The 25,710-nt window shown below is 35.0% G+C and overlaps 1 protein-coding gene across 1 annotated transcript in view; it reads right to left on the reverse strand.

Annotated features, from left to right (window-relative positions):
- LOC135694660 (receptor-type tyrosine-protein phosphatase S) overlaps window positions 1-25,710 on the reverse strand; it is a 43,925-nt gene that overhangs the window by 5,482 nt on the left and 12,733 nt on the right. The window contains exons 10-34 of the mRNA XM_089109596.1: window positions 19,412-19,749; window positions 19,018-19,168; window positions 17,803-18,189; window positions 17,254-17,541; window positions 16,040-16,257; window positions 15,841-15,916; window positions 14,489-14,595; window positions 11,305-11,512; window positions 10,097-10,190; window positions 9,695-9,890; window positions 8,810-8,849; window positions 8,344-8,443; window positions 7,695-7,983; window positions 7,288-7,330; window positions 6,898-7,009; window positions 5,790-5,971; window positions 4,961-5,100; window positions 4,712-4,799; window positions 4,410-4,486; window positions 3,561-3,597; window positions 2,975-3,072; window positions 2,563-2,682; window positions 1,814-1,971; window positions 1,303-1,438; window positions 122-268 (exon numbers count right to left, since the gene is read on the reverse strand). Coding sequence (XP_088965722.1) covers window positions 122-268; window positions 1,303-1,438; window positions 1,814-1,971; window positions 2,563-2,682; window positions 2,975-3,072; window positions 3,561-3,597; window positions 4,410-4,486; window positions 4,712-4,799; window positions 4,961-5,100; window positions 5,790-5,971; window positions 6,898-7,009; window positions 7,288-7,330; window positions 7,695-7,983; window positions 8,344-8,443; window positions 8,810-8,849; window positions 9,695-9,890; window positions 10,097-10,190; window positions 11,305-11,512; window positions 14,489-14,595; window positions 15,841-15,916; window positions 16,040-16,257; window positions 17,254-17,541; window positions 17,803-18,189; window positions 19,018-19,168; window positions 19,412-19,749 — 3,830 coding nt within the window. The remainder of the gene's footprint in view (window positions 1-121; window positions 269-1,302; window positions 1,439-1,813; window positions 1,972-2,562; window positions 2,683-2,974; window positions 3,073-3,560; window positions 3,598-4,409; window positions 4,487-4,711; window positions 4,800-4,960; window positions 5,101-5,789; window positions 5,972-6,897; window positions 7,010-7,287; window positions 7,331-7,694; window positions 7,984-8,343; window positions 8,444-8,809; window positions 8,850-9,694; window positions 9,891-10,096; window positions 10,191-11,304; window positions 11,513-14,488; window positions 14,596-15,840; window positions 15,917-16,039; window positions 16,258-17,253; window positions 17,542-17,802; window positions 18,190-19,017; window positions 19,169-19,411; window positions 19,750-25,710) is intronic.

Below are 25,710 nucleotides of genomic sequence, written 5' to 3' on the forward strand. Positions count from 1 at the left end.
CTCTTTCTGGTGCTCAAGTCAACGCCAGAAAGAGGGAGAGTTATAATGGGGATCAAATTTACAGAAGGCCTTATTTTGCATAAGACGGGTCCAATATAAAGGTTGAATTATTTTTTATTACCTCAAACTCTTCCTCGAATGAAGTTTTGCCAGTTACACCTTTGGGCTGCATTATGTTCATTCGACGTTTCAATTCCTGGGGTTTAATCACAGTTTCTTTGCAGCCTATGACTTCAAGCAGCGCATTATATGCAAAAATGTATTGTTCCTGAGAAGAAAACAAGAAAATTTCATTAAAGAAAGCATCTAGCGTTAGAGAAATGGTGAATGTCAAAAAGAGTTTACAGTTACTAATTCCAAGGAACATCTCTAGCTTTTTGGTGATTTACAGCCTTTCTGCTTTTAGTTCATTGGTTGTTAAAGAAGATAATAATATGTAAAATAGCATGAATTCGTGTTACTGTATTTGGAAGCAGAAAATACTTAGAAACTGATTTAGGACGCTTTTCTGTTTTGTATAGTATTTTATAGTATTTTGTATAGTATTGAGGCTCTTAGTCCAACATAATAGTATTGGTGTTTGTGCATAGGTGTAGATGCAGGTTGAGCAGTTGATGCTATAAACACAGCTAGAAAAATCAATTTAATGCAGCTAATACTGAATAGCGCGATAGTAACCAATACAATAATACTGCAATAATACTGCATAGCGCGATAGTAACCAATACAATAATACTGCAATAATACTGCATAGCGCGATAGTAACCAATACAATAATACTGCAATAATACTGCATAGCGCAATAGTACTGCAATGATACTGCAATAATACTGCATAGCGCGATAGTAACCAAAACAATAATAGAGCAATAATACTGCATAGCGCGATAGTAACCAATACACTAATACTGCAATAATACTGCATAGCGCGATAGTAACCAATACAATAATACAGCAATAATACTGCATAGCGCGATAGTAACCAATACAATAATACTGCAATAATACTGCATAGCGCGATAGTAACCATATGTCAGGTAGCAAAGAGAAATATGCCAAAAACAATTAAGATTTTAAAGCTGTCACTCTCTTTTGGATCAATATTGACAATTTTACATTGCTGTGAATATTTTTGTCAATTTTTTGCATAAAGCAATAAAAGGAACCGCAGTATAGTATACTTAAATACTTTTTGTCAGAAACTCTTTATTTGAGCTCTTAACATCGGATAATTACCAAAGTTAAACAGAAAATATATTTGTCTATTAAATGTGTAACAGACAGTAAGTCATTAGTAGGGTACCTTTACTTGAACAAGACCAATCCTTTGACTTCGAATGAAATTAAGATAATTGAAAATGTCCACTTTTTGCTGGGCATGCGCAAGCTCGATCATTGCATCAATTAGAATGAATGTGCCAGTCTGACCAATCCCAGCGCTTTTTATCGAAATTAAAAATATATTTACGTTACAGTCTGCAACAACATTTGGTCATGCAAAAAACCTCATTATTTCAAATTTATAAACAATACACTTCGGAGAGAACTTAAACGTAGAAAGTGATTGATCATAAATTATCAGGCAGCGATACATTTTAAGCTACAAGTACTTTAGATGCTTAAAATAAATATTTGACTCTCTTTTTCCACATTTTTTCTAGGCTTTTTCGAAATTTTATTACAGAATATTTTAATGTAGAAAAACATTAAAGAACAACTGGTGTAAAGAATGAAACTTGAAATAATTCCTATTAAACTAACTGAGCAAAATAATCTTGAGTGTTTTTTAAAGTAACATGGAAACCATGATATACCTGCAATGTACTACAATTGGATCATTTATGCTGTTGGGGAATCTTCTACGAAAGCTGGCCCACAAGTTTAACAAATCATTCAGGTGTTTTGGTACTCCGCATTCAGGCCAAGTCTTCAAATGGTACTGATAAACAATTTTTGCTTTTCTGCAATCCTCCTGCAAAAAATTCAAAAGGATTTGAAATTCAAAATGCTTTTCATCTTAAGTGTAAAATTCAAATTCAAATTGTTTATGGGCATTTTGAAAATTGTTTCTCCAAAGCTTCCCGTTGGCCCTGAAACTATAAACATGGCTGAAAAGTTGGTGAAAAAATAGAAGAAACTTTTGTGTAGTAATTTTCTAATTTAGGAAGGATACTTTAATGATACATACATATTTACGAATATTGAGAAAGCATCAAGCTTTCAAGAAAATGTTAGAATGAAATTTTGAAACAATGCAAATAAATTTTGCCTCGTCAAACTGCCAATTGCCATTCCAAAGATATTTTCTACCCTTCAAATCGGAAAACATAATATTCAGGGGCGGATATTTGTTCAACTATTGGAAGGGGGTGGGGGTGGTAAGCCTGATGTATTGATAAGATGACTTCACGTTTGTCCATTGTTATATAAGAAACTGTCACGTTTTCCCATTGTTTTCCGTTTTAACTGAAAAACATCATAGTCCATCTCTACCATTTGAATCGAAAAACAACATATTATATCATTAGCATTAGATTGGGAAAAGATCATATTCTATCCCTACCCTTTGGATGGAAAAACATCTTATGGTATAGCCGTTCTTATCGTCGATTGACTTTAGGCAAACATTGATATTTCCATAATTTGCTGAACTGGAAGTAGGCCAATACTGTGCGCACATGTTCTAAAATGTGATAGCAAATGAATATTAAATTAGAATCATATTCAAATAGAAAATACCAGTTTAAGCTCAGCCAGAATTTACGGTAAGAAAATTATAAAAATTTAAAAAAAAACATTCTGTGTAATTTCTTACATATTAATTTTCCTTTCTACCGTATATTCCACTTCTCTGCATGATCAAAGATTTATTAAAAAAATCAAAGTAATGGCCCCTCTGTGATTTGAGTCATCATTTTGAAATATTGTTATGAAATACAAGAGAACAGTCTAAGATCTAAATTGGTATGATTTACCTTCCCCTTCTCAACAAGTTTTGTCAACATGATTATGGCTGGCACATGTTTGTCCCATATCATTCTCCAGAAGTCGTAAATCAAAGCTTCAGATGGACCTAAAACGAGCAGGCCCCATTTTAATTTCACTTTTGCAGCAGAATTTCCAGCAACGTTAATTTTTATTATGTTAATTATGTTAATCATGTTTTTTATGACAAGCATGCCGAATCAAGGAGAAAAATGTGCATATTATGTTCATTTCAGCTTTTTTTATTTTCATTGTATAACAAAATTTGCTGATTGTTGCCAAACTCTATTTTAAAAATATTGGAAAATTACAAGAAAGTTTAAGGAAATTATTATTAAAAAAATTATTAAGAAAATTGACGCACATGGGAAAACATATAAAATTTAATTGTAGGCATAAAGTAAATTAAAGAAGGAAATCCTCTTAATCGATTTGAAATAATCGAGCACATCCTAGTAGCTAGAAAAGAAACAATTTTAGCTTGATTTGTCCAAAACCACAAACACTGCCTTTAGCAGTATCATAATATTGCACACTTTAAATAACTACAGTTTGTAGAAATGGTTCAAAACTCACCTTGAGAAGCAATGTATTTATGCTTTCCTGTGTAATCCTAATTGAAGAAAATTTTCTCGAAAAATTGTCATTATAATTATCACCTTTCTATGCTCGAATCATTTTTAGTTACCGAAGGTGGTATTAATGTGAAAAAAATCCTTCTAAAAAGCTAGAAAAGTCGCTTAATGACTTGGGGTAATTAACACCAGCATGTACATAGATACAGTCATGAAATACCTTAGCTAGCTGATGTGTTCTTGCCTATATCAAAAACAGTGTCGAAATACATCTAATGATATTTTTAAAGCGCGGCTTTATTAGGTGGCAACTTAGCTTTAACAATTATATATATACGTATTAAAGGAAATGGTATAGTCACTAGCATTAAAAAACAAACGAGTGATTGAATTGAAAAAAATCAACGAAGGCTATAGATTTAAATTCAGTACTCAATGCCGATAAAGGATAGATAATAATATTGGATATGAACATGCTTCATGAAAACGTCATCAATAAAAGATGGAATCTATAATTTTGTGGCTTGTACTGCATCCCATTGATTAATTAGGATACAAATCATTTTCTACAACATTAATGAATTAGTATATTGTACTTAAAATCTATATCTTTAGTTTATGTTCATTCCCCCTCGGCTTTATGTGGAGTCCCTCCCCTTTATGTGCAGCTACCTCCCTGTTCGGCGTAAATGCTGGCAAACGTCGCGAGAAATACAGAATAATTAACAACAAGACCAACAACATCATAAGCAAAGCAAACAGAATCATATAACAATAAATCCTTTTCAGAAGTTGATTTTCATTTAAAATATCTACAAGATGAATTCTGCTGACAGTGAATATCACTTACGGAAATATGGCTTGCATTAAAATAGTCCGAATCTTGGTCTCCAGGTATAGTATTCAAGTGCACTCTTGAATGGTCATCTACACGTAATAAAAAGCTGATCACTTGCAAAATTAACTTTAGAATTATATCAGCAATTGAATTAAACTTTCTTTAATTAATGCGTAATACATGAAGAAGGCAATAAAAAGACCAAACCTGGTATGATTTTCGTAATGCAACAAGTTAAGCGGTTAGTTAGAGAAACCAGTTTTAGATTTTTTAGATTAGCCTTTTGGAGTGTCAGTATAATAGGAAAATCATACATGGTAATATATTGGCATGCACATTCTTCTGTTGGTTGGCTGGATCTGTAGCAATATCCCAGGCAAACTGTTGCCTCTTGTCAAGATTCTGCAAATCAACGCAAAGTATAATAAAATTGTGATACGTAGATAATAGATAATAAAGCATTTACATTAACATCGTTCTTCTGAATTTACATTAACAGTCTGTTTCGTTAAAACCAGAAGCGCGAAAAAAGGATGAATTTAAACGCTGTGTTTAATGATCACCTCAAACTCCATGGTAATCCCCTGATAGTTGCGCTTTTGTAACTCTTTCGCGCGTCGTGCAAAGTCCTGAACAGAAACTGGAGGATATTTTTGATCGTTAACAACTTTACGAGGAACTTTTCCAAATTTTACAGCTTCATCTAAAAAAGCAAGATTAGCTTGAAGTACACTTGCAAAATTTCAACAATATTAATCAATGGTCAATCACAGAATATCAACTATTGCTCACAATAAAACCTATAACATGTTTATCGTGTGAGGTACGTTCATTTCGACGAATATTTAGATCTGCCTACAATAAGTGCCATTTTCACTCATTTGAGTGAATTCATCAATGTAAGAGTGCACAAAGTAACATATTCTGTAAATGTGAGGCACAAACTCGAAAGCCACCCTTAAGCCAAAAGGTTTTTGGGAAATCGAATATATAGCAACTTTTAATAAAGCCAGAATCTTTCTTTAACAATTTTTGGCCACACAAGGGGTGAATAAATATCTGACTAATTCGCATTTTTAAACAGGATTTTCATTTCAATATCTTATGGGTACTTTCAAATTTATTTTGGCTCTTTGAAAACTGTATGCAACTTCCTGTTCGTTTGATTCCATGAAAAGCCGCAATTGTAACATGATTAGAAATTACCATCTCTGATAAATTTTTGACTATAATTTTTTCAAAATCTAAGCTTACGTTTCTGACAATCTAACGTTCTCCGCGGAAAGGATTCCATTGTAAAATGGCGGGAGCAAGAAATGAAGATTTACAAATTTCAGACGTCGAAGATTTTGGTTTGGAGTAGAATTATTGCAAGAAATAATTTAATATTACCTGAACTTCCTCTCCTAACTATGCTGGGCTCCTCCGCAGCAGCAGAGGCTATTACGTTGCTCAAACTCTCATACTCATGATCATACGATGGATTCTCGTTCTGGTCATGTAAATTTGAAAGAGGCACACCATCCTTTGCCAAACCACCTTCTTGAATTGCTGGCTTTTTGGATCGTCGTTTTCTGTTTTAGAAATTAAAGTACTTTCATTACATTGTTTTATCGGTTGTTATGCAAATAAGAGTTTTAATCTGATGAAACTTAGGCTTGTTGATTGTCAAAAGCAGGAGCGTAAAATATTTGATTTTCTGAACACAAAAAGTTATGCAGCGATGTGAAGGAAGATTAATTTAACACAAAAAGGTATGTTAAGGAAGATTAATTTTACATCGATTAATGAAATCCACTTGTCTTCAATATACCATTAAAATATACCAAAAACGAATAAAAATCGATGTTTATATTTAATCAATGAAAATAAAACAAATATATCTTTTATATATAATAAAGCATTTGTAAGTATTAATGTTTTCCGTTAGGTTTTGTTCCGCCGGTAGGCAGTACCAAATTTTAAGTGCCAATAATTTAAGAATGTGTGTGTCGAAGGAAACCTGATTTGTCATGTGATGAGTATGTCTATAAGGGTTTCATGATGAATAGTTGGAGGTTGTATTTTGAAAGATGGATTCGGATCATTTAAGATTGGAATATTTTCAAAGAAAGCAAACTTATTCTGGCAACATGCATTGTACGTCGTTGTGACATCAGGAGGAGATCGTTCTACAAACTGACATTACCACGTTTAAGAAATATAAGGGCACGCTCTTGTATCTTGTCCATCTTGTATCTTGTAAACAAATTTCTTCAATTCAATAATTTGCCTTCGTGTCAGCAAATTGTTCTAGGCAGGCTGATACATTGCTCCAGGAATTTTTTTTATGTATAAGAAAGTAAATTTTGTCAGAAATAGGGGAATCCATAGGAAAAGCTGAAACTCGAAGGTTGATTATGCTTCAAAAGTAAAAAAAAATTTGTTGGCTCTTTTTGCTCATAACATTGACGATACTCGATAGGTCATATTTTGAGTTATAATAAATAACGAAGCATACCTTATGTAACAAACTGTAACAGCTAAGGCAAGCACAATGATTGCTGGAACTATTATCCCGACAATAATTTCAATCGATCTGGTTTCGCCTGGTTCTGATTTCAATGGTTCTTCTACAAAGAAACTCCACTCATAATTGGAAAACGACATTCCACACTTTAATAAACAAACAGGCATAATGTTAATACAACCATATTTTCAGCCTTTGTCATCGGAGATGGCAACTAAGGCAAAATTATCATAGCACGTGAAGAGAAGGCACGAACATCAAACTGGGTTAAAAGCTGTGCTTACAATGTGAAGCTCCCACGAGTAAAATGGCTAAAAATGTACGGTTCTACAGTAAGAAACTTAAAAGATGTTACTAGCATAAAATGATACGATAACTTACTTGTTTTGAATGGTCCAGCCCACGGCGAAGAGAAATAAATACCCTGCAAAATGAAACAATTTTCTGAACTTAAGTAACTAACTGCAGATGGAAAGGTATAAATTCCAGCAAATGAATTATCTGTTAGCAGATGTAAAGACGAATTGCATTATGACTTTAAAGTAAAGTATCTCTTATCTTGATCTAACGAAGAAGGTTGTTTTCTGGTTTGTCCCGTGCTCGTTGCTGTATGATAAAGTTTTACACACTTTTGTCTTGCTTTTATATAGACCAGGACCAAGACGATCTCAAGTTGCACTTTCTAGTTTTTATTGTCCAGCAACTTTTGCTATTTCATAAAATTATCTAACTATCATCAAAATTATTACAATTACAATGAAAGAAATAGGCTCTCTGAAGCAGATTACCGCTGAAAGATAAGCTCTCTGGAAGACAACATATTCTGTGTTTGGCTTCAATGGTGCATTGATATACTTTACTTGATCGGCATTCCTCCTCCTCCGACCAGATGACACATATTCTTTCCCATTGCCAATCTCAAATTTCGCAACGTAATTGTACAAGACACCTGCTATGTAAGGTGTGCTGCTAATATGCATAGAAGAGTCATATGGTCCAAGTTCACTTGGCTTCCAGTCAAGGGGATCTTTCACTTTTGATGAGTTTCCTGTTTCCAGTACAATAATGTGGTACTCTCTTGGATAAAAATGACACTGATGATATCGAATTCAAAACGTCGATGATACGTCATGTAGAATTGTAATATGATTAGGTTTTTGCAAAATATTTTATCTTAAACGTTGAATTTCTGACCTTTCCTGTAAACACATGATTTTGATATAAATCATCTTAAGATGGAAGTTTCATGAAAAGTCAAAATTGCAAAAAAATGATGTACCATAGTGTTATCAGGGAGCAAAATATGTTTTTCGTCTATTAAATTTTATAAAGATAAAATGAGCCAGATATATGCTTGAAAGCGCAAACAGAATACTTTTTTATTAAATAAGATAAGAGTTTCGTGAAAACATGGTAAAAACAGACTTAGTTTCTTACTTGGTATTTTCTGGTCCTCTTTTCAAGGGAATAACGAACGAAAAGTCTTTCGCTTCGCATGTGAATATATTTAGGTCCAATTTTTCTAAATTTTTTCTCTCTGTTAAAGTTAAATTGATAAAACTTTCAAAAAGATGAATAATTCAAGAAAACAAATTAAACACGGTAGTCATTAAAATGGTAAAGAGTGCCAAAAAATATATTGCAGTCTTTTTGTGAATTGTAAAAGGCTAATAGGAAAAGGTATAAGGAATATGAAAGGAAGTTATTTTATTGATCCAATCAACAAATGTCTTTAAAACATACTCTTTGGTATATTGATCAGAACGGTTCTAAGTTACAACCCCGAATTTTAAGCTCAATGCGATCATCTGACAGCTTTTGAAAAAAATTGTTAATTTTGATCCAGACTTGAAAGAATCTACAGATCGTTTTGATGTTCAATGATACAATGTGGTTAACTTACCTATAATCGTACTTGAAAATTGACTGTAATGCGCTATGCCCTGCAGAAAAAAATACACAAAGATAGTTTCAATAAATTTGAAACGTCCCCCAAGAGCTTTATCATAGGCTACCCCCATTGTTCGAGTATGCCAGTGTGTGAGTGTTCAACACTCGGCTCTATGGTGTTCTTATCTGTAAAGGCTACACGGGTTGATTTTCTATAGACTGACAGATACTCAGATAAGTACAAGGAGCGTAAAGCAATGTTTCACTGTGTGGAAGGATGTTTCCTGAGAAAAGCCGTTGCTTGCTTGTTTGCTCAAGGTGTCCAGGCCCAAATTATCGACAAAGAGCCACCCTTTTTTGCTGACAGGTTTGAAAACTTGCCGACAAATCAGCTCTACATGGCAAAATCTCTTATATTATATATATATTGAATTTAATCTATCCCAAATATCTATTTCCATTTATTGGGTTCTCTTCGTGATGTTGTTTGTTTCTGATTAATATACTTAAAATGACCTCCTTGATTTTGAAGCACAATGAATTCCAAATGGTTTGTTACACCTTTCACATTTTCTATCTGATCTCCTTTAAGCAAACCCTCGATCATTACTTTCTCCCCATTCAAGAAAACGTTCAACAGAATAAATATTGAAATGCAAGTTATAAGCATAACATTAAACTATTTTTGCATTGCTAAACTAAACCAGAGAGCCTGCTTTGGTTATTACGTAGTTAAAAACCATTAAAATTCCTTCATACATTAATTGAAAGACCCTTCGATGGGAAGAATCTATTGCAATTCAAATAATACAGACACATGATCCTAGTCTTTACTTCTTTGCTATAGCGGTTCTAAATGAACATACAGTAACAGGAATCTGATTAATATCGTATTCACCTTGTTGGTTGTTGCAGCACGATAGCAGATGGTGTAATTTGCCAATGTTTTAAGCTCCGTCGAAATATGTGCAACTGATTTCATTCCAGGTATAAACTCAAGATTTAATGGCAGTTTAGAAGGAAGAATTGTCTCTGCAGAACTGGTACGTTGACAAGTAATTGCATTTCCTTCCAGAAAATACAATCCGTATTCGCTGTTCATAGAAAGAAAAACAATACGAAGAAACTAACAATGTACCAAGACATTCAACGTTATTCCAAATTAAGGATATATTTTGACAAAATCTGTTTCTTGCTCAAAATTTGACCAATTAGATATTTGATATAAAAATTTTATGTAAAACGGTAAAACGGCCATGAAGAGAGTAAAGAATTTTCGTATTGTAATATAGAAAGATACCTTATTGGTCCATTGATATCGCTTGCAGTACTAATTCTCACTGTGAGCTTTCTTCCGATTATACCCTGATTTTCAATTGTTGGCTTTGGTGGGGCTAAAGAAAAAAAAAGGCTGATTTGTTGCTATCTAAAGTGCATTGAAAATTTACGATAGCATTTAATTGCTTTAACTTGAAATTTGATGTGATTTAAGAAAACAAGAAAGACAAAAAATCAAGAGACCACTTTTGTGAAACTGCTTAACGACAAAAAAAACTATTAAATGGGGAAAATTTATGATCAAAAATCCAGTTGACAAAATAGAAAGTATTGTGAAAAAAAGTACATAACCAAAAACATAAACATTAACATTTAAATACAAAGTAAGCGGAGACACGGAAAAACAAACGGAAACATAAATATAAACGTTAATATAATGATAACCAGAGACATTTTTTCGTTATTCAAAGTTGGTACAATCTCTAGCTATACTCAAGCTAATTAAAAGCAACCAATTAAGGCTACCAACGCTAAATATGATATAAATATAAAATATCCGATGTTGCATAAGTACTCCTTGCAAAAATTAAAGGTAAAATTGAACGATGAAATTTCTGAGACTTTTTTCTTGAATATTTGTAAAGGTGAGGACTGAGTTCCAAATTTGGCTAAATCTGTATGACACGGTATTAAATCCATATATTTTGTAATGTGATGAAATGTAACAAATATATAAACTTGTAAATTCTAAATAGAAAAAAAATTTTACAACAAAAAAGATATAAAAACACAAAAATCGATGTTAAACTATTAAGCATGAAGCATTTAAAAATATCGATGTATTCTTGAAACAAATATGCGTGAATTATTATTGACAAAACATTTTTAACCGTGAAAAGAATAGAAATATATATACAGGCAATGATAAAGACAGAAATAGCTAAGCAACAATAAGGACAGAAATAAATAGGCAATAATGAGAAATGCAGTTAAACTCCCTGGGACAGTATTCAGTTAATGCCCAAAAGCAAAAAACCGTTGTTCCATACACTTCAGTTTTATAGGTACGTCATTCAAATTTAACATAAGACCCAACCCTAGTTAAAACAAATCCATCTTTAAACAAGGATCGTTCGTGCAACATAGTAAGCTAATATGACTCTGGTAGCTTTAGTGTTTTTTGCATTGGATCCTGCAACATTCTTCATTGCTAATTAAAAAAATAAATACCTGCATAGTCTGTTACAAAGGTAACCCTTTCACTAAAGAGACCCCTTCCACCTCCGGTTACTGCAGCAACATCGATTGTGTAGTTTGTAGCCGGGACGAGGTTGCTCAGCGTTTTAGAAGTAAATTCTGAATGGACTCTCCGCTCAACTGTTATAAAACTGTTGTGTTCAAAGGTGCTGTTGTAAGATTTTCTGCCAAAATACCTCACCTGAAAATGTATGTGAATCAAGGGAGCTCAAAAAATTTGATTACAGAATAAAACTTTTTCAAAGGATATTTGCTATGTCCACTACTAAAGCCGTTATACATGAAGCAAGTATTTTTTCAAAAAATGGTATCACCTACAATCATAAAAGCAATCCAGATAAAAAAGAAAACTTTCTATTGATACGCATATCCTGCCAATTGGCTGTATAGACTACTTTAGCTGCAAATAAAAGAAAAATCTTCCAACAAAGATTCAACATATCAGGCGCAATTTTTAAATTGGTTTATCTCGTATCTAAAAAACAGAGAACAAAGAATTATGATCAGGGACACACTATTTGAAATTTATACGCTAAATGTTTTTTTTTATGATCAGATAAAATGTTACAATACAAACTACATTCTACTTTACTTGCTAATTACTCTACGATACTACAGGTACGATACCATGGAGAGCAATGGACAATGCCAACCCAATGGCCATTACATGCAACTAGACAAACAAATACAAACGCTACACATACACATAACCAATGTTACAAAAAAAGAAAAGAAGTATATATATTTAGAAGATTACAGGTACAAGATAATACGTTTTGAAAAACTGAAAATAGCAAATAAGTGGGTGAGGCACAAGATTTAGGGATATTTGATGAAACTGATTTTATAATCATTCAAAGCGTTCCGTTCTTGAAATATACAGGATAGTAGATTCCAGAATGAATTTATTTGCTTTCAATGACAATTTTTTGTCACCGGAAAAAAGAATCTGTAAGATGATAGGATTAGGAACGTTGGTAAATTCAAAAGAATGCAGTACTGGAATGACACAAGCGAGGAGATCACGTCTTTGTTCTTCAAAAGAATGGCATGACAATATGAAGTGCTCCGTATCCTCAAGACCATCGTTGATCGGACACATCTTGTTGATTGTGTCACTAAAATTATGACTGAATTTGTGGAAATTTAACTTTCTCAACCCTACCCTAAGGTGAGTTAGTAAAGAAAGCCATTGTGGGTCATAGATACCGAAAACAGAGTTAGAAAGTGGTCTAATGATCGACAGCAATCTATTCTTGAATATATCAATGGAAGGCGATTCTCTGATTTCAGGGTCAAGCTGATTCCATTCATGTAAGCTGATTGGGAAAAAGCTTGACTTATATTTCAGTTCTTGCTCTAATTTGTCCAACAACGGGTTGATTACGAAAAGCATAATTTGATTGAATCAGCTTGGGAATAGGATCTTTTAGATAATTTGGCATCAGATTGTTAATGATCTTGTAGATCATAAAAAGTCGTCTACTATAAACTCTTGATACAGCTTTTCACGAGAGGTACCTTTCCATGTTCCTGTTACTGCTAATGTTGCAGAATATTGAACCGATTCGAGTTTTTGCATCAGGATATTTCCGCGGCTATTTGAACTGATTTCCTTGCATGGAAGGTGGTAAATCACATCACCATAATCTAAATGAGGTCTGACATAAAGTTTATAAAGCATTTTCAAGGTTTCTTGAGGAAGATATTTTGAAAGAAACTTCATCATTCCTATTGCCTTTCTTGATTTTGCAATAGCTGCATTTTTTTGACTTATAGAAGAAAGCCTTGAGTCGAGGGTAAGCCCAAGATGCTTATGCTTGTCCACTTTCATTACTTGGATACTTGAAAATATCGAGGGATGATCAATTTTGTCTCTCTTTGTTGAGAAAATTATCTCCACTGCTTGCTTTCTAGGATCAGGGTTGAATGACATCCTCCATTCATCCTACGCTATCCATTCATCCGACATCCTCCGCTAAAACATGGAGTACCCCAAGGAAGTTGTGCGGGTCCTGTGGTATTTTTGGGATATTTGAGCTCTCTGTATGACATAATTGAGCTCCATTCTCCTAATGTGGCAGCTTATGCTGATCATACACAGCTTTTTCTTGGTTTCAATCCATCTTGTGCTGAAGAACGAATCCAGGCAGTAAAGGATATTGAAAACTGCATATCAGATATTCGTGCATTGATGCTAACTCATCGCTTTAAAATAAATTATGACAAAACTGAATTGTTAGTTATTGAAACAAATCAACAGCTAACAAAGGTACCAAATCTGTCAATAAAAGTCGGGTCTGCTGAGATTTAAAAGTCTGGCACTGCAAGAAATCTTGGCGTTATATTTGATAACAAAATGACCTTGGAGAAGCAGGTAAATAATATCAGTAAGAAGGCCTTTTCTCAGTTGAGGCGTTTAAGGCAGATTAGACAATAAAAGAAGCCACACAATCATTGGTCCATTCATTTGTTACATCAACGCTTGATTAAAGTAACGCACTGCTATATGGATGTTCAAAACACCTGCTAGATAAATTGCAAAAGATTCAAAATTGTGCAGCACGAGTTGTGATGGGATGTAGTAAAAATGACTATATAAAAACACTTCTCAAAGCTCTGCACTGGTTGCCGATGGCACAAAGAATAGATTTTAAAATTGCATTGTTGACGTATAAATGTCTGAATGGATGTGCACTGAAATATCTTGTTGATCTTTTGGAAATTCAGGAAAGTTGCAGAGTACCGAGATAAAATAAGAAAATAGGCTGAAGTTATCAATGACCAGAACGAAAAAATTAGGCACCAGAGCTTTTACATATGCTGCTCCTGCAGTATGGAACTCTTTACCAGACAACATAAAGAACACAAAATGCATGGAAACTTTCAAGAGGCTCCTGAAAATATACTACTTTGAAATAGCGTGTAATTAGTGTCTAAAAATGGTTGAGTATGAACAAGGACATAAACATCCTTCTTCCAATACGTCATAAAAAAATTGTAAATGAAAACATGCATTTTATCTTATGTTTTATTTTTCTTAATCTAGATTTTATATTGTTAATAGGATTGCAAAACGCAACCGAGTTTATTGTATTGTGGCGCTGTATAAATTTTGCATTATTATCATTTTTATTATTATTATAAATGTACTTACAGTATAATTTCTAACGATTCCATCTTCGTGTAAAGGCAAAGTGATGTTGACAAGAACGGAAAAAGATGTTTTACTGGAAAGCTTCACATTCTGGGGTTGGCTTGGTTCTGTTGACAATGGAAGATCAGTAATAAGAATTAATAGTGGCCTTGCGGAAACATAAAAATTGCTTTTCTATCGATGCCACTTTCAGCAATCACACTGTATGAACAATATGAACTTTGAAATTCTGTGACAAAATCAAGTCACATTTTGTATTGCATAATGGGGATATCAACCAACCTCAGAATTTACGATGAAATATTGTCATGAAAGATTATGATCAAAAATCGATACATATATAAAACTCTTAAAACCTTAAAGCCAGATTTACACAAGACGAATTTTTTCGTGCGAAGCGAATTTTTCACCGCGAATGCACGAAAAATATGCACAGAAGTAGAGATTAGAAAATTCGCAGCGAAAAAGTAGAAACCATTCCTACATTTTCGCCGCGAAATTTTTCGCCTTGTAAAATGTACCTCTGTTTTGGTTTCAGATGGCCTACGTCTTTCCGCATTCTTTTTCTCAAACACATTCTGGCTTCACATTCTTTTTCTTAAACACTCTCGCCTTTAAAATGTCAATAACATAGGTTCGTAATTATTCATTTCCTGTCCCTCGTACATAATTCATGTAAGTGGATTCATATCAGATTATTATTCAAACATTTGAATTTAAAATTGACGAAAATTGACTGGCTTGAAAGTTTCATCGCTCTACCAATATGTCAGAAATAAAAAATAATAGGCAAGAATTTCTTCAAATTGCTGAATTGTTGGCTGCTTATTAGCCTGCTCAACAGCAACAGTTTTAAGCAGATGCAGTAACAGGATCTCGCATGCTCTTGCAAGCTTCGATAGCGACCTTTGAAAGTATTTGAAGAAGTTATACTGGTCTTATAAATTTAAACGTAAACCTCTCTTACCGAAAGATGGAATTCCCTCTTCTGAAGACGTCCTGAATAAATTTTTCTAATCCAGTATCGCTGTTTGCTGTTTTGCTTGCTTTTTTATAAATTTAAAATTTTAAACTTGCTGATACGAGCACTCTTCGAACAGTCAATATATTCTTTTGTAATATTCGCAGCGAATTTGCATAAAAATTTCTGCCAGTGTAAATTGAACCTCGAATTCGAAGGAGAAAAATTCGCAGCTAAAAAATTCGTGGCGAAAAATTCGCTTCGCGCGAAGAATTCGTCTCGTGTAAATCAGGCTTAATAACAGCTAATTTTTGACATTATTATAAAGTGATTTTATACATGACTGGTATAACTTCTATTCTTGATCCTAATGCAAAATTGTATTACGTACTTCCTTCGTGTGTTCTTCCTGTCACCACAGAGCTCCATTGGCCAAAGTTTGTCCCACCATTTATTGTCGCTGCCACCTACAATGATGAAGATTCCATTCTAAAAAGAATGTCTCAACAACGCCTTGAAATATAAATATACTGAGACAAAACGATTGCGGTTCAAACATATATGTGCTGATATGCTGCAATTAATATCACCTGAAACTGGTAATCTTTGAATGGCTGCAGAAATGAAATTGTAAGCGTTGTTTTAGTTCCTGCAGAGATGGAGCGGAAGTAACTACTTGCAGAGACCATCTTGTATCTAACTTTATAGTCATACAGGATTCCTCGAAGAGACACAGGTTCAGACCACGAGACTTGAACTGTCGTTGATGAAAACGCAACTGCATAAACATTCCATGGAGCATCGGGTACTATAACAAAGGAGTTGATTAGAATTTTTAATGGATGCACACTTCAATGGTACTTTACTGTGACAATTATGTTTTCCGAGTGGTTGAAATTCTTCAGAATATCTTTTTAAGCAAAAAATTGACAAAGATCTTCAGAAGAACTTTTCGACTGGTCAAGTTTCTCTAGAGCGCAAAAATACAGTAAAATTCACATAAGTCAGATTCCCGTAATGCAGAAGTTTTGTAACTCGGATAAAAAAGTAATGTGCTAGTCCAATTGGATTTAATGCCATAAATTTGAATTGCCAACATGGATTCGCTAGTCGAATATCTGCAAACGTTGGACTTCTCTTATATTTCCCGTCACGTAGAACCATGCAGAATTAGATGCATAATCAACATCGCAAAGGCTTTTTTGAAAAACAAACCACTGAATTTCTTTGACTGTAAATGCATTAATTTTATTTCCAGCGTTGCTTAATTTTATTCCAGCATATGTTAAACTTTGGTTTTTGCTTTGTTTTGTTTCGCCTCAGATTTATTACATGTAAGTCGGACTATTTAATTAATGCTAGTTTGACTGCATTTCCTCGTGGTTTTTTGTGGATGATAAATATGAACTTCCAACTCGTCTGGGACGGATTCAGACTAGAGCAACTCTAGCTAGAGCTATAGTCAGATTCTCCGTGATTGACCAACGAGATCCAACATAAGACCCTTTTTACACTACATCAAAAGTTCCGTTCTTCTTTCTTTGGTGTAAACGGGGGTCTTATGCGAGTTTGACTCCAAACTCACAACAGATAATCATAAGGTAAACAATTATAATATACATTCACTGCCAATAAAGATTCTATTTCGTAAAACGGGGGTTTAAAATGATTTGTTGTTTATCCACGTTTTTTCCCCGCAAAACCTCCACATCAACAATCCTAGGACATTGAAAAAATCGTAAATACGAAAAATTTGAACAGGTTTAAGCTTACGTAACTAAAGTGGACACAAAAAACTCGCTACCTCCAACTGTTTTAAAATCAAAGGTTCCCGTATCTGAATTTATATTGTAAGGCGATGATTTCGCAGAAACCTCGATGGTGTAGTCGGTGTATGCACTTAGGCCAGTAAACGAGGCTGCTGTTGTCTTCAAGCTATTCTGTGTTTCGTGTGTTGAGCCATCAGACTTTTTCTTAAGAACTACATTGTAGCTTTCAGTAGGAAAATCCGAGACTGAAACATTCCATGTTACTGATGCAGTTGTGTTGGTAAGTGAGCTTGTTACCATGCCGCTTGGTGTCGAGGGTTTAGCTGCAAAATCAAAAAAGATTTAATGTAATGAAATAAAACTATCAATAACAAAATAACCTATCAATGCTACCTATGTAAATCACTGGGCACTAGTTAAGGTAAGGTTCATAAAATGTGTATACTTGAGCTCTTTCTGCTCATTGTTCCATGTTGCCAGTTTAGCTTTGTCACCTGCCAACTTACCTAAATATTAGACATTTGAAAAATGGCAACTTCAAAGAGGAATTTGAACAACTGTTCTGATATTTAGGCCCTACCTACCCAAGAGTTCGGTTACAGTAACTTCCACTGTGCCACGCTTCGAAGTGCTCGATATCCCAGGATACATTGCTGAACATCCAAATGTGTGTTTACATTCAACAAAACCCTGCGTAGAATCGGTGACAAAACAAGTCGAAAATGAGTTAATAACATTGTTTGGTGTGGCAGTAATCTTCAAAAATTTGGTCGTTTCTCCATTTATATTTTCATTTGTTACGGCATCGTTTCCAACTTGATAAATGTCAGTGGATGTCAAAGTGTTGCTTCCGTTTTTCCAAGCTGCTTCAACGCCAGGCTGCGCTGCTACCGTACATGTCAATGTTACTTCGCCATTTCTTGCAATGGACGGGCTTGATGGTACAATAGAGATCGAAGAAACTTGGCCAACTAAAGCAGAACAACGTTCCTTGAAGCATGCAACATTTACATAAATTAAATCTGATATTATTTGATGAACAAAGTTAAAATGTCACTGCACGCTCATACCTGGGTGGCATACCCAGCTATTCACAATCTTTATGGAAAAAAGTATTTCCAATGTCTTCAAGAACGTGGTTCTAAGAAGCTTTCCTGGGCGAGTCCAGAATAAGCCTGCATCAAAATTATACAATCAAGAAAGTTCTTCTGACATGATAATTTTTAAATAGATTTAAGCAGCATTTCTGAGCACCCCCAAACCCCGCAAGATAATCCAAATATATACCCGATACAAAACTGCATCAATTACATATTTCTTAAAAACATTATTTCTTAAAAAAAGTATCGACAAAGGTACATGAAGCCTATTGATCGTGCTCTTTTAATAGTTCGTGTTGTTATTAGGCATAAGAAGGTTCCGCTGTAGCCTAACAGTCTGAACAAGAGTTAAATGTGTGAAATCTTTAATCAAGATTGTTTTTGCAATTTTTATGATTCAGAAGGGTTGTCATGTTACAGAGTTGATGAATAAGGAAAATAAGATGTTTTGATAAGAAGGAAAGACTGGTTAATTTTCCGAGTCTATTGCTTGAACAGCTTTCAATTTCTTCTACCTAGGTCTATTGAGATACATTTCCAAGACATATCATATTCTCCCACCCTCAGGTTCCACACCTTTTAAAATGCTACTATTAAAATCTTTATATGTAGCAAAAACTCATAAAGTGCAAATCTTTTGAACTCGTTATTCGTAACAGTTTTAAATATAGGCTAAGATATTTTCTTCAGTTTATATACCTGAGGCACAGCCAAGCATTTCCCAACGCAGTCCAACATTCTGATTAGTGGGAGACTGAGTCTCAACTAGCAAGCGAATACAACGGGCTATTATTGTATGTGGTAGATCTATCTGTGATGACGAGTAACGACCATCGGCACCTGCGAATTTCTAAGAATAAATAGCAAAATTAAATTATCTTTTTTCATTCCATCGATACTGAAAGGAAGTTCAATCATAAAGTCACAACATTAAAATAACAAAAAATTTAACGTTATTGCTTGGCTTATCTATTAGAGAGAATAAGATGAATTTCTATATAAGACATGTTGAGAAAATGTTAGGATTTAGTAATTTAATGTAAAAAAGAAATAAAAATGAAGTTTACGAATTAAAAACGTCAAGCAAACCCACCTGTAACAAATTGCTGTGCTTGTATTCGAAAAATGTACCAGAAGTGACGGTAGAATATCTTAATGAAAATTCTGTCACTTTTGCCAAGTTATCAACATTGCCCTGACCCTGAATCACAATCGAACTGATTGACTGTACACTTGGTAAACATGCTTGAATCCATGGTTTGGCTCCAGTTGATTCTTTCGGGGAACATGAACCGAACTGACAAGCTTCCCAAACAGATTCTACGTTAAACCTACCCTTGTTAGCTCCATTTCCATTAGCAGATGTTGACGATGTCATCGAGGCATCGGAAATTGAGCTTGAAGATTGAATTCCAACAGTATCCCGGCATTCTGTGAAGAAAAAAAGAAATGAGGCAAAGTGTTTATCCGAGATAAATGAATTGGCTCAACAATAAAATGACTTTCACTTGTTTTACAAAAACGCTAATGATCGATATAATAAACAATACTAGTTAAAACAAACTTAGACCATACAGTATGCACTTTCTACCGATCTTTCGAACTTAGGCCCAAACTCTCGAACGTAGGCCCGAGCTCCAAGGACTGCTGACTTCTACAGTAAAAAAAACACACGCATATTTCATTAACTGGCAAATTTTATACTCACAAATTTCCAAGATTGGTAGTTAAGTATTGGTGAGCAAAATATGAAACTTTGACTCGTTTAATTTTGTCTTGCAAAGTTTGATCAAAAATGGTTGTTCTCGAGCATAATCATGTTTTATGCAGCCGTGTGGATGTGGAAAGAGCCTCCTCATTTTTGTATATATTCTCATACACTCTATTTTTATCTTTTGTTTGAAATCCTAACAATGCAATGAAAATACTGAAAATATCCAAAGAAACAACGTGGTCAGGCAATTTCCTGTTTTTTTGCATTCCTTGCTCAACAAAATACTGAGATGCTAGAATAGCATGAGTTCAAATACAGCATTCCTAATTAGCAAAGTACTTCTGCCGGGTAATACGTCACAAAAATATGATTCGAGCATTTCTTAATTTAGACCATATTTATGAAACGGCCCCATAAAAAAAGCTGCGTTGACATGAAAAGCAAATGAAAGCGTCACAAATCTGTGTAATTATGATTTAATTAAAAATCTATTTCCAACATTTTTGAATTTTGAAAAAGTAGCCTAAAGGCGAACAAGAAACAGCTTTAACTGTGTAAAACTAGTTGATCTGTTGCAAATTAGATGTGGCGAGTAAAAGAACTGTATAATTAAGGATTACTGCTTTCTTGGGGCCCGTTCACACTGGTCCGTTTTTAAATGAAAATTAGTCTGTTTTTTTCTTGTGCTCCACTTTGAAAATGGAGTCATTTTTAAACGAAAATGAATACGGAAACTTTTGAATACAGAGCACGTATTGAATACACTCGGAGACATTTGAATACGTTTACAACGGAAACAACATATGTGCTTTCTGGCACACCAAATGTCAAACCTTTCAAAATAGGAAATTCAAAATGGACGAATGGCTGTAAAGAAATATTTTTCACGATTTAATTTCATCTATTCAGGCATTACTTCGATGTGTATTCGTGGAAGCATCTGCTCGAAAATGAGGCTACCAAGAGCGTTTATGTTGGAGCTGTGTGAACACTAACCGTTTTCAAAGTGTATTCATTTGGAAAGGTATCAGTGTGAACGGACAGCGTTTTAATCAACAAAAACGAAGCGAAACGGATACGGAGCAATGTTAATGTAGCCTCGGTCTGGTTTATATAATTTAGAACAAACAAGAAGGGATCACAGTGATTTGATTGGCAGTAGCCTGTGCTTATGTATGTCAATTAAACTGGTTTTGCACAATTAGAGGTATTTCATAATGCCTTTTTGAGCTATATGGACAAAATGAGCAATTCTGAAAAAAGGTAATGATACAGTAATAGTAATATTTTTGCGGCGTTATCACTACGGAACATTATTTTCATTTGCAAGTGTTGTCTTTTTTTTTAAAATATCCGATTTCAATCGCCTCATGCATTTTTCAAACATTGACAAGACAGACGTTCAGAGCAGACACGATGATTTAAAGAATTACCGCATCCCATCTTAGCGTAGGGCAATGAGAATTTTCAGGAAGGCAAGCACCCTAACCCTACACTTAACTCCTTGTCTTTACTTAGATTTTGGGGAATAAGTCTTTACAAAAATATAGGATCGCCAAAATTTGTTTTCTATAATACATATATTCGTATAAGTATTCAATTATGATTTTCCTTTTTCCATGGTTCAGACTCAAACAATTTAAAAAAATAATTGTGCGACGTCATCACTATGAAACTCTTATACGTGTGAAACTTTGTGATATCATCAATGAGGCAACCCTTTCATCACAGCTTTGGTCATTAGTTGAATTAAATAATCTTAAGTCCAGCGCACACGGCAGTCTTTGAAAAACGAAGATTTTGGTCTTTTGCAATCCAAAGACAGAAATCTGTCGTGTGTTCTCAGTGGCGGATCTAGACAAAAATTTGAGTGGGTTCCAATATGGGCGTGGTCCCATATTTTTCTGGCAACGCCCTTTACTTTTTCCAAAATGGGGTGACGCCCATTTTCGTTTTTTGATAAGATTCACAATTGCAAGATTTGATTTTAACAAGATATATTATTTAATCATGATTCCAAGGCAAGTGAAAATATAAATCTGTAAACCAAACCAGGAATTGTCATAATGAATTCTAAAAGAATAGTTTCGATTTCTTGCCAAACAGAGGACCTTAATAAATTCCTCTAGCTGGTTACAGCAAGACATAAGCTTACTGAGTGTTGCAAGATTTGAGTGAAATTCCTGCTATAAATATTGCCAAATAATAAACAAGACAAATTTACATATATTCACCAAGTTTGTCAAAAATGGATAACGATGGACGAAGCCTCTTATCATATATAGCAAACAAACCCAATTATTAAAAAAATTCAAATTATGAAATATGAAATCATCTTATCCCATTCTCTAAAGTCTTTCATTTTATCTTAATAAAGTTATCTCACTCTATAGATAAATATATCCTGTATAGGGCTTCAAGAGTTCTATAAGCTTTTTACGTCAAAGAGAAAAGATCTTCGACATTCCTGAGTTCCTGCCAAGAATTCTCTGCTGCTAATTGCAACGCATTCTTTCGTGAACGCCACTTTACAACTATCTGAAATGGACATTTCGCTAGATCCATGAGAAAAAAGCGGTGATCTGTTTTCTCCAGGTTGGCTAGGCCAGTCGAAAAAAATGAGCAAATAGTTGGCGAGGCGTGTTTGAAAAGCTTTCATGAAAAATCATAGCACTCTTCCATACGATGATCAAATTTTATTGATCTTCAGGTGCTGGTCCCTTCCTGTTTGAGGGCTTAAAACAAGCTCTCGTCATCGTGCAGTCACTCGCAGCTTTACGTCGCCATTATGACAACAGGAAGCATGTATGGTCAGCGGTTTAAATAAGTTCCAATGAGTTCGTGAGATGGGTTCCAAAAGGGTTCTTTTGTTTGTAGCAAAATAAATATAAGACAATTGATTGCCATGGCTACGACAGGGTTCCTTTCTTAAAAAAAACAATATGGTACAAAGAGTTGCCTTGGCTACGACAGGGTTCCTTTCTTTAGAGGAATATAATATGTTACAAAAGATAACCATGGCTACGACAGGGTTCCTTTCTTTCACAGTACCATATTTAGAGAGCAGCAAAGGTTTTGGTACAAGAGGCCATTTGACGTTGGGACTGGTTGCGATTAATTCGAAAGTAAAGGGAAAACTGATGTTATGTGTCTTTGGAAAATTTGACAGGGTTCCAGAACCCTTGGAACCCGGTCTGAATCCGCCACTGCTGTGTTCTTGTCAAAGACAAAGATCTTAGCCTTTCAAAAGCATTCTTCGAAATCGAACATGTCATCTGAGCCTTTTGGAGCTTTGTTTTCGGTCAGAGCGGTCATTTTTCTCTAGCTCTGATCTAGCAGTGGGAACATATGGCATAATTGTTGATGGATAGTGGTGACATGATATGAGCTTGGACGAAAGGTATCAGGTTTAACTTTGGAAGCTTCTTTGGGTATCTTGTGGTGTTTATCGCTATAAATAAACGATTTAAAAGTCACTTGACCGCTTTACTGTTAGACCACGCCACGCCTACATCGAGATGAAGTCGGCTGGTGCTCGTGCAGGCGCACGTCAAAATCAAAATTCTGAAGCTTATCAGGCGTATTTTGATGAAAAGTTTGCCGAATTAAAGAAAGAAATGGCAACGAAGAAATGCATTGATCATTTACATGCACCTATAAAGAAACAGAATGACAAAATCGAAATGTTAGAGTCAAAAATCGTGATGATGGAACGGCATATTGCTCAACTTCAAAATAATCTGGATGATAATGAGCAGTACAACCGACGATTGTGTCTCAGAATCAACGGCTTACCTCCAGTGGCTGAAGGAGAAAGTGAAACAAGTGAAATGTGCTTAGAGAAGGTGAAGAATGTATTCAAAGAATTAGAGGTCGATGTCCCTGATGCAGTGATAGACCGTGCACATAGGATTGGCTCACCAAGGAACGTCAAAGGAAAGAAAATACATCAGGTCATTGTGCGTTTTACAACATGGCGACATAGAACTTTGGTATATCGAGCAAGGAAAAAATGCCCCAAATACAGCATAAAGCTGGACTCAACCAAGCGTAGAATAGACATAATCCAGAAGGTAACGTCTTTCCTCAAGGAAAAGGAATTGGGTTTTGCATTTGCAGATGTAAATTGTCGATTGAGTGTCAAGATTGGAGACGTATTTGAGCATTTTAACAGTGAAGAGGACTTGATGGACATAGTTCGAAGATATGATGAGAAAAGTGAGTCTGAGAGCCATCCTAAACAGAGCAATGATGCCACTGCAGATAATGATTTTACGGGTGATGATGCTGCTGCAGAAACCACTGCAGTCTCAGAGTCGTAAGGACCTCTTACATTAACCCATATATCTGTCATCTTTTGTCGTTTTTCTGTATAAACCGTTATGCATCGAATAATCCTTATTTCCGTATGGTCGCAATCCGGTATTAAAAGCAATCTCATCTATTATATAAAATTTGTAGATATTCTGCTTTACTGTGGGCATTTGATCCATTTTGTTGTTCCCTTTTTTAATGAGGTGAGTTTGTAAAATCCGGACGACTGTACGGAAGTATTGCTCTTTTGTAGTTAAGGTTTTCCCCTCGGTGGGTTTTAAGGGTGGGTGATGATTTGGATAAAACCCTTTTCGATGCTTGAGTTTCGCCCGCTCGGGAGATTCCCACGAGTTAAAATCAGACTTGGGGTGGCTCTGCTTTCCGCTCTGGTGCGCGGCGAGGCGCCGTTTCGCAGGACTCTCCTCGCAAGGCTTTTAATGGGAGGAGTGGTTTTTGCGGGGCGGCGTCTCGCTGTTCGCTGGGGCGGAGAGCGGAGTCACCTAAACTTGGGTTTCTTGAATTAGTTCGGGTCCGTCGCCCTGATCCACCGCTGCAGGTAACTGTTTTGCCGACCGTAAACTGCCGTATCCGTTGACTATGCGCTTCGGGGCGATGTTACCCAAGCTTGTTTTTGTTTTTACAAGTAACCGTCATCACAATTGATTCTACTTCTTTGCTCAAACTGCCTAAAACAGTCCCCTACTGCAGCTTCGATCGTGACTCGATTTGTCGAACTCCCAAGTGAAAAGTTCAAAATATTTTTTATTACTTTTTTTCTTTTGTGCATACAATATGTTTTTTTGTTTCTCCCTTTGTTTCAGCTGCTGTAAATTGACTAGATACCCCTATTGTTTGGCAAGCCCCTTTTCAAATTCAAAGGAATCTGAGAATGATCAAAGAGATACAGCGAGCGTTAAATGCCCATAGGAACCAGTGAGTGGCGTGCGGGAATTGCGCTTTGCAGGTGTAGGCACAATAATTGTTTCTCATATTATTTCTTGTGCAGAATTGATCCAGACAAGTCTTTGCTCATTTGTCTACTTGTACCTCTTTATGTGGATATCAGTGTTCACTCTGTTGCCATCCATCTTGACCGCATCGATCTTTTCTCTTCTTCCCCCTGACATGGTTAAACACGAATTTCATGATTTTATATTCGTTTACACGAAAACGACATCCTATGCAATGGTTACATTTTATTTTGTCTTTTATTTTTTGTTTGGCCTTGTGAAAAGTGATTTTTGTTCGGCATTGAAAACTATGTATTACCGCAAAAAACTTTTGGATGTCTTGCAAAATGTATTGTACGCCGTAATCATATGCAGGTTCCTGGAATCCATTTATCTTGGAGACCGCTTCCCATG

Source organism: Rhopilema esculentum, chromosome 8 (genome assembly GCF_057945365.1).
Source record: "Rhopilema esculentum isolate cy_ngs chromosome 8, ASM5794536v1, whole genome shotgun sequence".
NCBI classification, from domain to species: Eukaryota; Metazoa; Cnidaria; class Scyphozoa; order Rhizostomeae; family Rhizostomatidae; genus Rhopilema; species Rhopilema esculentum.